General features: G+C 37.1%; 1 protein-coding gene across 1 annotated transcript in view; it reads right to left on the bottom strand.

Annotated features, from left to right (window-relative positions):
* The window catches only part of PTPRN2 (protein tyrosine phosphatase receptor type N2), a gene marked incomplete at both ends in the record, with an annotated part of 667,311 nt that overhangs the window by 382,935 nt on the left and 268,127 nt on the right, over nucleotides 1-16,249 (bottom strand). The window contains 3 exons of the mRNA XM_082310546.1: nucleotides 12,255-12,628; nucleotides 14,437-14,477; nucleotides 15,827-16,081. Coding sequence (XP_082166672.1) covers nucleotides 12,255-12,628; nucleotides 14,437-14,477; nucleotides 15,827-16,081 — 670 coding nt within the window. The remainder of the gene's footprint in view (nucleotides 1-12,254; nucleotides 12,629-14,436; nucleotides 14,478-15,826; nucleotides 16,082-16,249) is intronic.

Here is a 16,249-nt window from a genome sequence, read left to right as displayed (position 1 = left end):
GCACATCCCCAGCAGTACATACTAACCCCAGACCTTGAGTCGCTTCTCAGCAACAGCCACCAGCACAAGATGGGAAGTTATTTTAAACCACCTTGGACATGCTACTGCCTAATTTTCTTAAGCCAGCAGTACATACAGGAGAGTCCAAAAATAAGACCTAAGAAATAAAATGAAGTCCAAGATAATTCTGGAAAAGTTCTGAAGGAGGGCGAGAGAACTGGTTAGCTGAGATACATCTCTGTAAGGACTACCTAAGGAGAAGACTACCCTGGGAAAAACAATGCTGTGACAGACAGAAACCATTAGTTCTTTAATTTTTTTTTATTTTTTTTTTGTCTTGGGCACTGTTGTGTTCACACTGCTAAAAATCAAGAAAGATAGATGTTAAAAAAGTTGTCCAGTAACAGTATTCAATATTGGCCTCAATTCCCTGAGGAAAAGCTTAAAAGGTACAAGGGTTGCTACGAAATTGCCAGTATTCAGGCAGTTACTCAAAGCCCAGTTGAAAACTAGCAGAACATCCATATTCTATCCCAGGAGTACTAGGGACACCTGACCAAATAAATGAAAATATTATACATGAAAAGACCAGATTCCAACTGATTCAGTATCTGACTCTAGTGATCAGATACAAGAATGGTGCCATTTTATCCTTACATGAACCTCATAAAACACATGAACCTCGTGTTTCCAGACTGGGATGACAGTCTCAGCCATGCATTTTATTTCCATGTGCACCCACAAAACCAGACAGAGATCAGAAATCAGTCTCTCTTGCCTTATACCCTGCAGCAAGAGTATTCCTTCTGAAAATAAATAAATAAATAAATAAATAATATTATGGTATAATTCTACAAACAATTAGTTAACATGATTATGTGTATGCTCACTACTTGTAAAAATCTCTCTTTTTCTTAAAAAACTCCTGCTGAACTCTTGACCTCAGTGATATGTATTAGACTAGTGTGTGTTTTAGAAATATATGGCAGGGAAATGGGCCACCTACTTCGGGATTTGCATGCCTTCTTTTAAATTTTCAAGTCTGAAAATATGTGCCCCCATACCAAGGGCAGGATTCATTTATCTAAACACAGCAAATCTTTTCTTCAAAATTTTCCACTGCCTCAGAGCCCAGACTATGAGTTTTAAGAATACCTTTTCTTTTTTTTTTTTTCCAAAAAGGACTATTTTTGTTAATGTCTATTATTCTGTCACACTTATTCTAGCTGAATTTCATCTACCATTGTTCTCCTTAATCCCTCGATGTATTTAAATCCATCTGGAATTTTTCTAAATCCTCCATAGTTCTTCCTAACAGAGACAATTTGCCCATGGGGTACCACTAATCTCTCTACATGCTGAGAAGCAGCAGTTCATGATGAATCTTTCTCTCCTATCTCATAACCAGTTCTTAATCTGCAGTGACACCCTGGACCTTGCTCAGTGACTCACTCTCCTTAAAGTCAGTATGAAGAGCATCCCATTTATCTCCCGTTGATTTGAAGGGTAGGTACAACTTGTGGTTTTGCTGCAACAGCAGCTTTTCTCCCAGGAGACTCTGATGTATCTCATCAGAAGGTGCTTCACTCCTGAGGGTCTTCCAGGCGCAGTGATGCCATGAAGGAGGAGAGGGTCTCTGGCACTTCCTCCTGGAGGCCGAGACTCAGTGGCCTTCAGATATAAATAGCCAAGACTTAAAATGCGAATAGAAGCTTATCATTGATGTGGTCTCAGAGTCGGTGATCACAGCACTTAGCCACCTCAGAGAAGCTGGAAACAATACTAGGAAAGCTTTTATTTTTAAGGACACTTTTAATTTTTTTTTTCTCTTTTCTCTCTTTTTTTTCTTTTTTTTTTTTTTCTGCTAAGATTACTAAATATTTTAACAAGCAATATAATGGGAAACTCAGCTACTGAAGTATGAAATAGAAGGACACACCTCTGTGTGCAAATTTCAGTAGTAACTGAAGTATGGAAGAGCTCCTGATGCCATCACAATAAACAGACCTAGCTTTACCAAGGTTCCTCAAGAAATTTACACTTCTCTCTTCCCACTGACTCCTGTCTCCTGGGAATCGGCTTCATGGCACTTTCTAGCACACCAACACCACTATTCTCTGACCTGAAAGGTCACTTACCAAACCTGGTTGGTTTAGCTGCTAGCTACCAACATTTGAGCCACGTGCCCTGCAATCCAGAGAAAAGATGTCACGTTTGCCTGAGGAGGGAATAAACGGTGTATGGTGTCATCTACACATGCCCCGTGGAAAGAGTGAGTGCTCCTGCCACCTTAGGTAGCACACAGCATGTCAGAGAAGACATGGCAACACAGTGACATGACTCTCCCATTCTCATCAGGTTGGCAACCACTGGCATAAAGCTATTGAATCCGGCCTTCTTCAACTCCTACTTCTCTTTTTCTACACACAAAGGAAGTCTCACTCATCACAAGAAAGATGCATATTATCCATAGAATGGAGAAGAAACAGGTCCAGGTCACAGAGGAGGTAAGTGGCATAGCAAGGACTACTGGGAACGTTTTAACATCAAAGTAATTTATAGTGTTGCCATTAAATTCTTTCTGAGCCTACCAAGCCTAAAAAAACATTTAGAAACCAAAATTGTATTTATTTCTCTTGTCTGGAAGTGTCCCTGAGAGTAACTCATCCGATAATCTATAATGAAAGTCCTGGGCACTGATGCTTCAAGTCCATAACGTTACAACAGCCTGCCTTGTCTGTCTGAGTTTGAGTCTTCTGTCCATGCTTCAGTGTAGTTTAATACATCTTGAAGCACTCCCCCAGTAAGGACTTAGAGAAGGACTGTATTTCAGTATTAAATGGTTTTAATTTGGTTTGAACATGGCTGGTGCCTTAAATTTAGTTAAATAAGGATTAATTTTGTAAACAGTTCACATTTATTCAGGATTCATGAATGCAACCAAATAACTTTTGAGCACAGAGCTTCTCACCAGATTGAGAGCTGCCTGACTTCACAGCACTGTTATTATAATCCTTTTAAGGACACTGCAATTTTATTGCATTGGGCTGCGGTTTCATTTTTCTAGGTTTGTTTCCACAAAGGCTTTATTAGCCATCAAACATTTTTAAGCTTACTTCTGTTCGAACAGCTCAGCAAATTCCCACTTTCCGTAACTTTTTCCCCTCTTTTTCCACCACCAGTAAGTGTGAATATAAACCCCTTAATACAAACAGCTTCAAGTCCAGACCAACTTGTAACATGGATGACACTTCTTAAAAATCTTTGGTAGTGGTCAGGTTAGTATAGAGTTAATTTTCTCCTTAGTAGAGTGCTGTGTCTTAGATTTAGTATGAGAATAATGTTGATAACACACTGATGTTTTAGTTGTTGCTGAGTAGTGCTTACACTGGTCAAAGACTTTTCGGCTTCCCCTGCTCTGCCAGGTGCACAAGAAGCTGGGAGGGGGCACAGCCAGGACAGCTGACCCAGACTGGCCAAAGGGCTATGCCATACCGTATGGCGTCATGGCCAGTAGAGAAACTGGGGGGAGTTGGCCAGGGGGCAGCGACTGTTGCTCGGGGATGGGCTGGGTGGTGAGCAATTGCATTGTGCACCACTTGTCTTGTATATTCTTTTATCATCATCATCATCATTATTATTATTACTATTATTATTATTATTTTCTCTTCCTTTTCTGTCCTATTAAACTGTCTTTCTCTCAATCCATGGGTTTTACTTTTTTTCCGATTCTCTCCCCCATCCCACGGGGGGAGGGGAAGGTGAGCGAGCAGCTGTGTGGTGCTTAGTTGCCAACTGGGCTTAAATCATGACATCAGGCTATGAAGGTCAGAGGAGATGACAGCATCATGGAAGCACGAGAGTGATAAGAGAAGTCGAGAAGGATCAACTCTCTAGAGTTGTAATGGAAGTGTGACACTGTTCCAGGCTGTACTTCAATACTTCAAACAAGCACTACCTCCAGCTGCGTTACTAGCAACAAATTCATACAGATGCTTTGTCACTAGCAGAAGCATGGAAATAATGGCAATAATCTGTGCCATAATTGTGGTACCCTCCTTTCTGAGACTGAGGTGGACCCCACCAAAGTACTCCCTAATGCATTTTAAGCTGATTTTTAGAAGCAGCGCTGGAGTCCACTCGTCATGGACCCTGAATCTCTGATGCAAAAAAGCCTTGAAAATGACAAATTGTTCTTTCATTTCAAATTACTCCTTCATACAAGTAATTAATAAATGAAATTAAGGACAGCTGATGATACACATTTTAATATACTTCTGACTTTTCATTCTTTCCCTTCCTTCATATCGTCCCTCTTCCTTCACGGCCAGACCAATTTACAATGCAAATTGTTTAAATGACAAATGACAAAGAGTATCCAACAACCTAGTGTCAAAAGAAGTTAAAGAAACATAAAAATTCCTGTAAGAGATCCAAACTTCAAAGATTTTTAAAATGACTTTTTATAAAAAATATTCTCCATATTATTAAGAAATTAACTCTGAATGTATTTCTATAGCAGATATACCTAGTCTTTAGATTGTGGCATACCTTCTTCAAACAAATGCCAGTGGAAAGCCAGAATATCTACTTAAAAGAAAACTTAAAATATTTTCTCTGTTACAATTTATTCTCTGTGTCCTGAATTAGTCCTCACTTATTTTCTACTTATGAAATTTCATTTGCATGAAATAAAAATGATTTAGAGTGAGATTAAAATGACTTCATTCTAGTTTTTAGTGGCCAGGTGTTTACATTGTGTACTCATTACCTGAATAAAGAAATTCAAAAAAATTTTCAGGCATGAAAATGAAATTATTGCATTTTTATATCTGAGCTTCCCAGGATTGGACAGAACAGCACTGATGAAGAAGTACTGGTAGATAATATTGATTCATTATGATTCAGTTTGCAGCATTCCCAGGAATCCTGATCTTTGGCTTTCTCCTTCTCACTCATTTCAAAAGCTTAAAATTCATCACTCTTTCATAATGAACTACATGGTAATTACCCTCAAACCACTGTGATACACTCAAGTACTGACCATATGGTATTGTGAGATATTGCAGCATCTCAGGGTTTTAATGACTACCACTGTTTATAAAAACAAAGCACAGCTCACAGCCCCATCCCTAGTTCGGGGATATGTAACGTGCAGCCTCAGTGATTAAAAGTCTATAGCCTGGAGACGGCAGAGTAAGCTGAACTTGCTCACAGAGAGGTTGCGGAGTACTTGCATTGGCTGCCGTCCTGAAAAAGCCAGCACGTGATACCCAAACAAGGGATCCTAACGTGGCACAGAAAGCATGGAAAGACAGAAATGGGAATGTCTGGGAATGTCTGCTCTGGGAAACCAGTCCAACAGCCATATCTTTTCAGCTAAGTGGAGAAATACAAATGTGAGCTAGTCCTTGTGGCACTACTGGGGACTCCAGGCGCAATCTTACAATTACCAGTTGCTTTTCATCAGCTCAAGGGACCAGAGTGATTCCTTGCCATTACTATTGCTAGTGTGACAGACTGACTGGTCATCAGCTACATCAATTAAAAGTTTTGCTCTGGATGTTCTCCTAGAGGTAAAAATGCACAGTTGGTCCCGACAGAAAGGAGAGGAAAATATCTGGGGAAGTGTAGCCCTCAGAGGAGGGAAAGATGGACCCTTGGAAGGACTCTTCTCTTGTAAAGTGATCTACATCAGCAGGTGAGAATCATGTTCCAGGATAATATATTTCAACAGATTTTGGAAGCACAAAAGCTAAGGGCAACAGAAGTAGAACAGCCTATCATCTTATCTCTGCACGTACAACAGATAAGAAGAAATTAAAAATTTTCAAAACTGAACTCTTGTATTGAAAAAAAAAAAAAAACCACCAGTATTCATTGCTCTCTATGGCAAAGCTACAGCAACTGCTGTTTTTCTGTTATTTTCTTGTGCAGGAATAAGAAGCATGAAGTATCATTTTCCTATGGGAATATATAATATCAGAATTAAGGCAGTGAAGCAGTAATGGGGATATGATCTCTGTCACTTTCTAAGTATCACAAGGAAACGGCAGGATTTAAGAGGGAAAAATGATTTTATGTCTAGAAAACTCTAGGGAGTGTGAATAATTACCTGTGAAGAGTTAGCCAAGGAAGATTCTAGATTTATGTCTCTCCACCAGTTATGGTGCTGAGACACAATGACAGAATTGTCTCTACTGGATAAATTCATAGGCAAGTATTTTCCATTTGCATTATTTAGGTAGGGGGTCAAGCTATTTTATCAGAAGCAAAAATTTCGGCTTTACAATCAATGATGGACATTTATGGAATTTATTTATACAAGGGTAGAGACTGCTAGGGTAAGTGACAAAGTGAGGGATAAAAATTTTACATTTAACTTCTTTCTTAATATAAGCAATTCTGTCCCTTGCTGATTTAGCAGACTCCAGTAGCAAGAGCTTTTCTGTTCTTTGTATGTTTATTATTCCTTTTAGTTTTTAAAGCTAGTTGTAGAAATTAAGTGAAGAATATGCACAAATCTTTTTCCCTTGATAAAGTGCACTTGCAGGTAGAATAGCAATTTCAAAGAGGACATTGAGATATGCAGAGAAGGTCAAATCAGTGTTTCTGTTTGTACATATGTATGAAAGGACAAGAACATTTTGTTATTATTTTCTAAAAAATAGCTGAAAAGCCTCATGCAATACAAAAGCTCAGCTTCCAAGAAACATCAAGACAACAAAGAACGATAAAATCTATCAATCAGCCCTGTTTCATTGCTGTAGATATTGTGATTCATTTTCTCCTATTTATTTTAAATTTCATTTTTAAATGCAATTAAACCGCACTAAATATTTTAACCTGGTAGGAGAAACAAATAATGAAGACCATAAAAATACAATTCTTTAATGACTTGCCTAGGAAAACAGAAAACTTGGGGAATAAACCAAGAGTTCTGTACGATCCAGCTTCAGGGTCCTAACCTAAACACCATCCTGTGGAAAGTAATTATTATATGCAAAGCAGTATCATTTATCACCTTTGTAAAGGTGGAGAAATAATATCAAGCATTTGGAATTAACCTAACCCTTCAGCACGTTAAGTGGGTCAGACTAATCATATTCCATAGCAATTTTATACTATGAACACAAGATCCATTTTCAGCTTTTTCACAGCATCTGAGCAGAATACCAGCTACCTCAAATTAAACGCATAGAAATGCATGTATGGTCCAATTAAGTTAACATGTTGTGAACAGATTTACAGCCTATATAATTTTACATAGACAGCCTGGAATTGAGAGTTAACATATGACAAAACACAAAATATCCAGGAATTGACTAATACAACAATGCCAGAAGTTGGCTCACAAGCTAACAGAGCTGCCATGAGCTGTCTATGATCTTGTATTTACATGAAAAACTTCAAGCACATGCACTCTGATAAATCACAAAACAGGACAGTTTCCTCTGCACTGGGCATCCAAGCATGGCGTCAGAAAACCATGACTTGATTTCGAAGCTTGAAAGACTATGACAAGCAGTGAAAAGAAATTAACTTTCTTCTCAGAAGTTAGGATTTTTCTTAGTGCATTTAAGTCTAACTACTCAATCTCATATTTAAGAAATTGCCCACCAGGTCAACTAATTAAAATGCTGAGAATGCGGCAGCTTGCATTTAGTTTTACTGGAGATGGTAAGAACTACATGTTCTGGAAAGGCAGGCTTTGGGTTTCCTCATGAGGGGCCCAGGAAGCTAAACATTTAAACAATATTTTGATTGTGGGACCTTGGCCCTCACCTTAGAGCATATCCTGCCAGACAAATGGGAGTGTTGGCATTTTTTCCAACCCAAAAAAAGTCTTCCATACTTGAAGAATTAGAAGTTCAGAAAATAGGAATAGTTCTTTGGACCAAAGGCAAAGACTTCTCTGATTTGAGAACTCACATTGATGTATCCCCACTATAAGGGAGAGGTATTTTATAACTATGGCCAAAGTAGCATACAAATGAAAATAACATCCTGTAGATAACTTTGTTTTATAAGATTACTCTAGAATTTCCAAGCTAAAATTAGTAGAAACAGTTCAAAGCAGTTACACTGAGAAAGAAGGAAACCTCTTTTACACAAATCCTACAGTGGTAGAATACCAATTTTTTGAAGGAGAAAAGAGTAAACAAAGTAAATCACCCAATTTGATTGGTTTCTCAGCATAATAAAGTGCTGAAGCAGCACAGTGGAGGATTTGCTGGACAATTTTCTACACTGAAACTGTCAATTCATTCTGAAGCTTAGTGCTGATGGATATTATGGATTGGTATGGATTGCACTGCTCCAACCATCTGAAAGGTCACTCGACAAACACAGCAGGAGTGACCTATTGTTCTTGCCATTGACAATCAGACTGCCGTTTTGACAAGTCTTTAAACTATCACAAATCTTTTCTTCAAGTATTACATGGAAATGTTTATCTTCGCTTTGTGGCACAATTAAAAGCTGGGATCTTAGGAGTTCACTGAAGCAGTCTTAATATCTCCTCGGGTCACACTTGCAAAGCCATGGAAGCCTGAGAATCTAATAGTGAATGGATCACCCCTGACATCTGTCAACTATACAACCGAGTATAATCTTTTCAGTTCCATTTTCAGATCAGAAGGTGAAAAGAACTCAAGCTATTATCCCCAGTGTACAAATATGTTGGACTACTTCCCTTTCTCACCAAAAGACCACTGTTTCAGCTGTAAAAATGAAGCTTTGCTGTTCCAAAAAATCGTGGCCAATAAAAATTGATGGATTGAAACTATGACCTATTGCTTTATGGAGGAAGAAGAAAAACATACAAAGATAGTAGTATTGGAAAATAAATAAGTACCTCTTGTTATATTTTGGCATTTCATTTTGTGTGCAGAAGTTAAAAGTGGATTAAAAAACCCCACCTAAATAATAATTTTAGGTTTATAATCACAAGTGTGCTAACTGCTGGAAGAAAGATACTTCACATATGAATTTGACTAACACTCAGGCTATTAGAAAGACATTACTCCATGTCTACCTTTAGCTCCAGCTTCCTCTCTATTTAAAATAGAAAACTTTAAAAAAGCATAAAGATTTAAACACAAAATATCAAAGATCAGTTGTGAAATCAATTTCCTGAGTGCTCACAGAGTACAATCACCTCTCAAACAGGAGGTGATTGTTTTTAGGAGTGTTTTTAGACTGACATAGATTAAAGGTCTTGCTAGGAATAATTCCAGCCCCTTTACTTCACTGTATGAATATAACATGCATGTACAGTTATATATCTAAATGTGTAGCATGCACCGAAGCCATTTATTAATACTGTTTATTTACTGCAAACAGCCAGTAAGATTTTTGGTACAAAAACTTAATGATATAGGAAGCTAACTAAAGAAATGTTCCTTAAACGGACATTAAAATTTCTCTTCTGTGTAGTGATAGTTAACAAACATCCCTTTCTCTATCCTCTCTCCCCCAAGAAAAAACACAATTACAGCAACATTCATGAAAACAAGTCTTTACTGAAACTCTCAACTACACTGATCCAATTGCTCTCTAAGGCCACTTTATGTACTAAAGAAATGGTTGTGGGAAGTACTAGTACGTAACAGATCCCTCAACTGCTGCAGAAAGTATTTCATTGTTCCTGCAGAGTGGACAAGTCCATTTTTAGGAAGTGGAATTTCCTGAACAAGTTTTGTTATTCTTACAAAATTCCAAAATATATAAATTTTGTTTTGCAAAATATGGGGTTTTCATTTTACTCTTACATTTCAGATAGACCAATTCAAAACAAAGAAGATTAACAACAATAACAACAACAATTAAACCAATATATTTTGCAGCTGAAATGCTGAAGAAGGTCAAATCACTGAAGAGTTATAAGTCACTGGCTAAGAACCCTGAACCAAAATCTCTTTGCTGCAGATCAAATGTAACATAATCCCAGTACAAAAGGAATCTTTATTTAGTTCAACTCAATCAGTTAATTCTCTTTAACAATTAACTTATTCTGGATTAGGAACCGGAAAAAAAGCATGAAAGCTTATTCTCTTTTTCTCTACAGTGACTTTGGAGAAGATGACATCTAGTTGTACTCAAAGTTGTAAGAATGTAGCGAGGAGTTATCAGTTAAGTTTTCTATGCTTTGTGTAATGAGCTGGTTACCATTAAAAACTAAAACCCATCAGCAGAGGACTAGCTCGGAAGAAAATCAGGTAACATAACAGTGAAGAATCTACATGCTGTGAAGAATGAAAGTCAGAACATCTCCCATTACATAGAGCTGTGAAAGTTCTAAGCTTTTAGAGAATTTATGAGCCAAATAAGTCTGGATGGTCAAGGGACATGGTGTCATTAAGATACTGTTGGATATAAAGCTGCCTTCCAGACTAATGTGAGTTAAAAGGCTTGGGGAAGTAGCGCTGAGCTGGGGAAAAACTGGCTTCTGCTGCTTCATGTAGCATTCATAGGCAGGAACTAAGAGGTGTTGTTAAACCAGGGCATACCATCAATTTCTGGTAGACTGGTTTCAAAAACACAGAAGGAGACTCCTGAGTGCCCCCTTGACAAAAAGCAAACAGAGATGTAACCTACCTGAAGGACTCAGGTATGCCCTAGACAAAAAAACAGAAGAATCCTCTGTAATAACTAGCTTTCTCCTGGAGCAGGTTCTTGAGAATAGTGAGCCTGCTACAGGGACCATTCAATGAAAATGAACATTATAAGAAAACAACTGAAAAGTGTAATTGCAAAACCAGTTTAAAACTGATTAATTAAATCCAAAGCACTTGGTCATTAAATAATGATTAACAGTGGTTATTCACACACACACATGTTAACAGAAGTATGAAGACCTCAAATCATTTGGACTTTCCTTAAAGCAAGTACTCCAAAAGTCCTGAAAGGTCTTTTCTAAAATCTAGAGCTGGGTTTCTTTAGAAAGTGAATAAAATTTAACATTAAAATGGTAAAAATAAAACTCGGCATGAGACAAGATAGCAATGCAAGGATCTGTTAACATAACTCTCATCCCCACTATGTCCTCACAAGGTGAGCCCTTTCCTTCAGCATCTCTCATTCCAGTAACTAAGTAACTTATTTTCTGCAGGGTAACCTCTGAGTTCTTATGAAATATATTCCTTCCATTATCTCTGAGGAGTGGGTGTTTGTTCCCTACTTTTTTAGAAGTCTCTCTCTCTCTCTCTCTCTCTCTCTCTCTCTCTGATTGCAGGCTGCTGAGCCTCAGCTTTCACTTTCCTCTCTTCTGCCTGTCCCTCCATGGACCATATAAAATGTCTTGCTCCCAAAGGGCATCCTTTCTTTGTGATCCCATCTTTCTCAAGCCCCTGGGAGAAGGTGAACAAGAAGATGCCCTCTGATACCCAGCCACATGCATTTCAAAGAAACACTGTGGTAAAAACAAGAATCCTCCACAGTCCTATTGCCTTCAATCCCATCAATAAGTTTGAGACAGTCAAAAGAGTCAATCCATTCTACAGAATTTTCAGTCTCAGTTTCTCTGTAATGCTCTGCAGAGGTTTGTAAGCCCAACCTAGAAATTCCTAATTTCTCACAGAAGATGAGTTGGGATTGCTAACCAAATATAACATTGTTCTCACAGGGGAGGAAAGGATGTAAAAGTGCCCACGTGGTTCTAAACCTCCAAATGTTCCTATAATAAACTGTGTATCACCAGGGGAAAAAAGCTGTCCTTTGAAAGTATAGTATTAAATGTCAAATTCATTAGTGACATGACCTGAAATCATTAGGTCTTTCTTTCTAAACTGGCTGCATATGTGATGTTTGGATTCCTATATGCGTTATTTTCAGATCAAAATGAAACTACTGAGAAAATATTGTGCTTTATTATTGTGTGTCATTTTTTGAAAGAATGACTCAGGCATTGATATTTAGGCTACTTTCAAGTCAAATATTTAAAGCCCACATCCTAACCATAAGCACACTTACTGACATATCGGAAGGTCACTGGAACATGAGAAGATAGAGAGAGGTCTAAGCAAAAGACCTACAAACTAAATATCTTCTGCATTGGAGGAAAGGCAACTGTAAGAAAATGGAACTGTTTTCTTGTATTTTCATCAAAGTACTGAACAGGTTCCAAACAGTTTCAGATGTATTAAAAATCAGGCCTGTGGCATTTTCCTCTTGTACATTCATATTTCATTAGGTGCAATGACTTTATCTTTTCTCCAGTTAAAAATGCCATTCAAATTGGCTGCTGTACTTACTCTTTCACTGTCACAATATAACCATATTCTTTCTCCTCAGAAGACTTCACTTCAAGTTGTAAGCCTTGGCCCATATTTTTCTGAGGCTCTTCATAGGAGTTTCCATCCTGCATTAAAGTGTTCTTAATCCAGTAGCGGGTCTCACTCGGGTCTTTGGAGTCAGATTCACTGTTCTTTGCAGCTGTCAGTTCCCTAGAGAAAGTCTCACTTTTTACATTTTCCACATCAGCATTTATTTCTTCTGAGGATGAAGAGTCAGTGTTTTCAGATTTCTTGGTTTCTGTCTTAGTAGATTCTTCAGGTATAAGGTATTTAGACATATTTTCAGATAATACATTCTCATTCAAGAAGTTAACTAGTTTTGCAGTGTTCTCCTGTATTAAAAGAATGTTGTTATTATTTTTAAAACTAAACACAGGAATGTTATACTGAACCAAACCTGGATATAATCTTTCAAACTCTTATTGATATGGTAGAGTCTATTCATAAAAATGTTGCATGATCATTTTCTTAATTTCTGTACGCTGCCAGATGATGTAAGAACATAATGTTTATTCAGTAATAATAAAAGAGCATTAAATTATGCCACTGTATTTTTCAATAGTTTTAAAAAGGGCAAAGAAATGCTATAGTTAACAATTATTTTCTTCTTCAAATATCACAGAATCTAGATAGCCTTTTCTCTGTATTTTCATAGTATTCATTTTCACGTGTCTGTGTGTTTAAGTATTCATGAGAACAAAACTTTCTTATCAAATAAGTTAATGAAAAGGAGAAATAATAGCAATATCCACCAATATGCCTAAGTGTTGGGACTGGAAACATGCATACGTCTTGGGTCTCACAAGTCATAAAACAGGAAAGGGAACAGATATTATGTGATGAGTTATATTTCACTTATTCATTTTAGAAATTGTGACAAACTGTGAGTGATCCACTAAGCTAAACATGCAATCACAGAAAAAAATCTGTTTAATAAATAAAAACAATAAGCAAATGAGCAAAAGTCAAACCACATGCCTGGAACAATTCATTAGCTACTTTCATTATATAAGTTTATTACAGCCAAGCATTTGGGAGGAAATGATAGCTAACATGCACTTTGTGCTCTGTGTCACATTATATTCTTTTCTATCACATCCCCTATTCAAACTGTCACTAAGAGATCTATACATGGGATCCTCTTTAAGTCTATTGTGAATGCAGTGCTTCATTCCTTGAAGAATTTCATGTGGGTGGTTAAAGCTCCTGCAACATTGTCCACTTGTGTGATTTCCTTGCTTGGTAGAAGGGCAGCTACTAAAGAGATTTTACTGTGAACACAAGAGGGTTTGCCAATTTATGAGTCTTGCAGTGTTAGCTTTTGATAGAGTATATAGTAGGAGAAGTTTCACGGCAGTTTTTAAAAATATTTCTTTCAGATTTTTCTGCTCCATGCAATCCAGAAAAAGAAAGATGAATATACCTCAAAAATGGCTGAATATTGGACATAAGTCTATAGCAAATGATTCAAAGCTCATGAGGAATATTGTAAAAGTAACCTGGATTAAAATCCCAAATTTGATGTTACCACCTAGGGTACAAGATATAATGCCTAGAACTTTTGAAATATCTCTGATATTCAGCAATGTGGAAGAATTAATGGTAAAGTGAAAAAGTGAAGAATGACGGATCCCGTGAAAGGAGAGGAAATTTTGAACCCTCCCACAAACATGTGCCCTCAGAGGGAATATGTGTACTCATCTGTTTCTGAAAACCAGAGAGATTATCTGAACAAGAATGCTTACATTCCCCAGAACTAAGAGCCAAAGAACAGATGAAAGAAAGGTGTTTTCAAGAACACCTCGATACTCAAAATTTACCAACCTGAGGAAAAGCCTGAAGTTGCCTGAACTTTGGGGTCTGTTATGAATTCTATCTACTTACGAATGAAAGAAAGGCAAAACAGAACTTGATTTTGGCTTTTTGAACTGCCAAACTCATTTTGGTTAAGGTTTAAATAAATGTTCATTTAACATTTCAATGCATTAGCAACAACATGCCTATGCTGTGATATTGAATTATATCCACACAAGACACAAAACAAGTCTTATGTTTCAGAAGTGTGTTTTTGACCTTCACTGCATATAAACCTGACATTCTGAGATGGAATACTTGTTTTATTAAAATACTGGTACTCTACCTCTTTATCAGTTCTCGCACTGGCTTCATGCACTCCATTGTCTGTGGGATATAAGAAGCACAAATACATAGTTATGAAGGGAAAGCATCCTATATGAAACAAACACTGCTTATAGGCTGCTTTGTAGTGGTGGCCTTTTCATGCAATTTAAACATTAAGACATCAAAGCTGAAAGGGCAGAGTAAAGAGCACTGTATAATTCAGTATTGTTATTCTAACCCCACTTCGATAGCAAATTAATGCAAGATCAATAGACAGAGTACTTCAAGAGCCAATGTAATGGTGTTATTTGGCTAATTAAGTGTCCAATCTTCATATCAGTTTATCAATATCTAAGAAAAAAAAACAATAAAATGGCTCTAGCTAGCTGAATGGAAATTTACTTTAAAGAATACGGAAACATATACATCCCTCATACATATTTTGGTGGAAGAAGATGACTTATTTCAATAGAGATCATCTACCAAAAACCATGTTACAGCTTAACTACAGTGATGATATGCACTCACATCATTAACCTCAGTCAAATAATGCTGGCTTTTTGGTTTATGAACTCAGTCTTATTCATCTCTCCCAGCATGATTCAGGACAAACCCTCAGGTCTGCTCATTTTAATCTACAAAAAGAATTGGCAATTAAAATAACCAGAATACCCCAACTAGTAAAAATTTCAGTACCTCACCATGAAAAATGACAGTAAGTTAAAAACACTGTTTATCACTTATAGCATATGTTTTTGGTGTCCTAGATATAACATTCCTAAAATAGAGAATGGGTAAGCAGTAACTTCCATCCCACTGTGATATCAACTCATTAATGGCAATTACTGTAGCTCCTGAATCTGCATCACCAGGAAAATATGTGTCCAGACAGAAGCAAATAACAATAACGACTCTTTTATTTCTCCAAGCAGGAAAGCGAACAGGTAGTTTTCTACCTGTACCTACCTAACACTTTCTTCTGCAAGTAATTGTGGTACATTAAAGAACAATTATCTGTAAGACAATTTTTTACCCACATATTTTGAAACACATTCTTGGAATATAATCATTTTTCATTATCATTTTGCTTAAACATCCAATTTTCAAGAAAGGGAAATTAGGTCACACAGCATAAAATAATTTGTATTTCAATATAATTGGGTGTGTAGGTTTATCTTGTTTGTGAAGCTTGAAGACCAAGGATTCACAAAAAGATGCATTTTTAATAAAGTGTCTGCTGTAAAAAGAAAACAGCAAAGCTAAAATTGTGCAGCCTTCAGGGAAAAATAAAGAAACTTTCCCTCCTGTCCTCTTTAAAACTGATTAAAAAGAGTCTAGCACTATTGTGAAACAATAAAGGAAAATTAGGGTAGCTATCTTTTGCTGTATGTAACTCTTAGAATTAATACCTGGTGTGTTAACACTAGTTTCCATTAATCCAGTGTGAATCTCTGCCCTTCCTTGAGCACCTCCTTTTTTCATTTGTGCTTCTGTTTTGTCTTCTCTGCTTTTTCCAGCACCCTCCTCCATTTCTTCCTGAATGCCAACTGTTTGAATCGCATTGGCAATAGTATCAGCGATCTCATCCAGTTCTGTTGAGCTCAGATTCTCCACATTCACCTGGTGTTTCTCTAGGTCCTTCAGTACATCCTTAATAAGGGTCTCTGGATCACAAAACAACAGAAGCACAGGATTTAGCTGCATACATGAAGAACATGTGCTTGTATCACTAAGTATCTTTCACGTTTCCTAAAAGATAGCTTTTCCTTCATGGAGAGCATGTTTTCCAAAAGAGTGCATACACGTTCATGCTGCCATCTTTACAGAAAACA

This window comes from Platalea leucorodia (genome assembly GCF_965183815.1).
Source record: "Platalea leucorodia genome assembly, chromosome: 1".
In the NCBI taxonomy this organism is placed as follows: Eukaryota; Metazoa; Chordata; class Aves; order Pelecaniformes; family Threskiornithidae; genus Platalea; species Platalea leucorodia.
The sequence above is the reverse complement of the archived record's forward strand: the minus strand, read 5'-3'. Positions and strand labels throughout refer to the sequence as shown.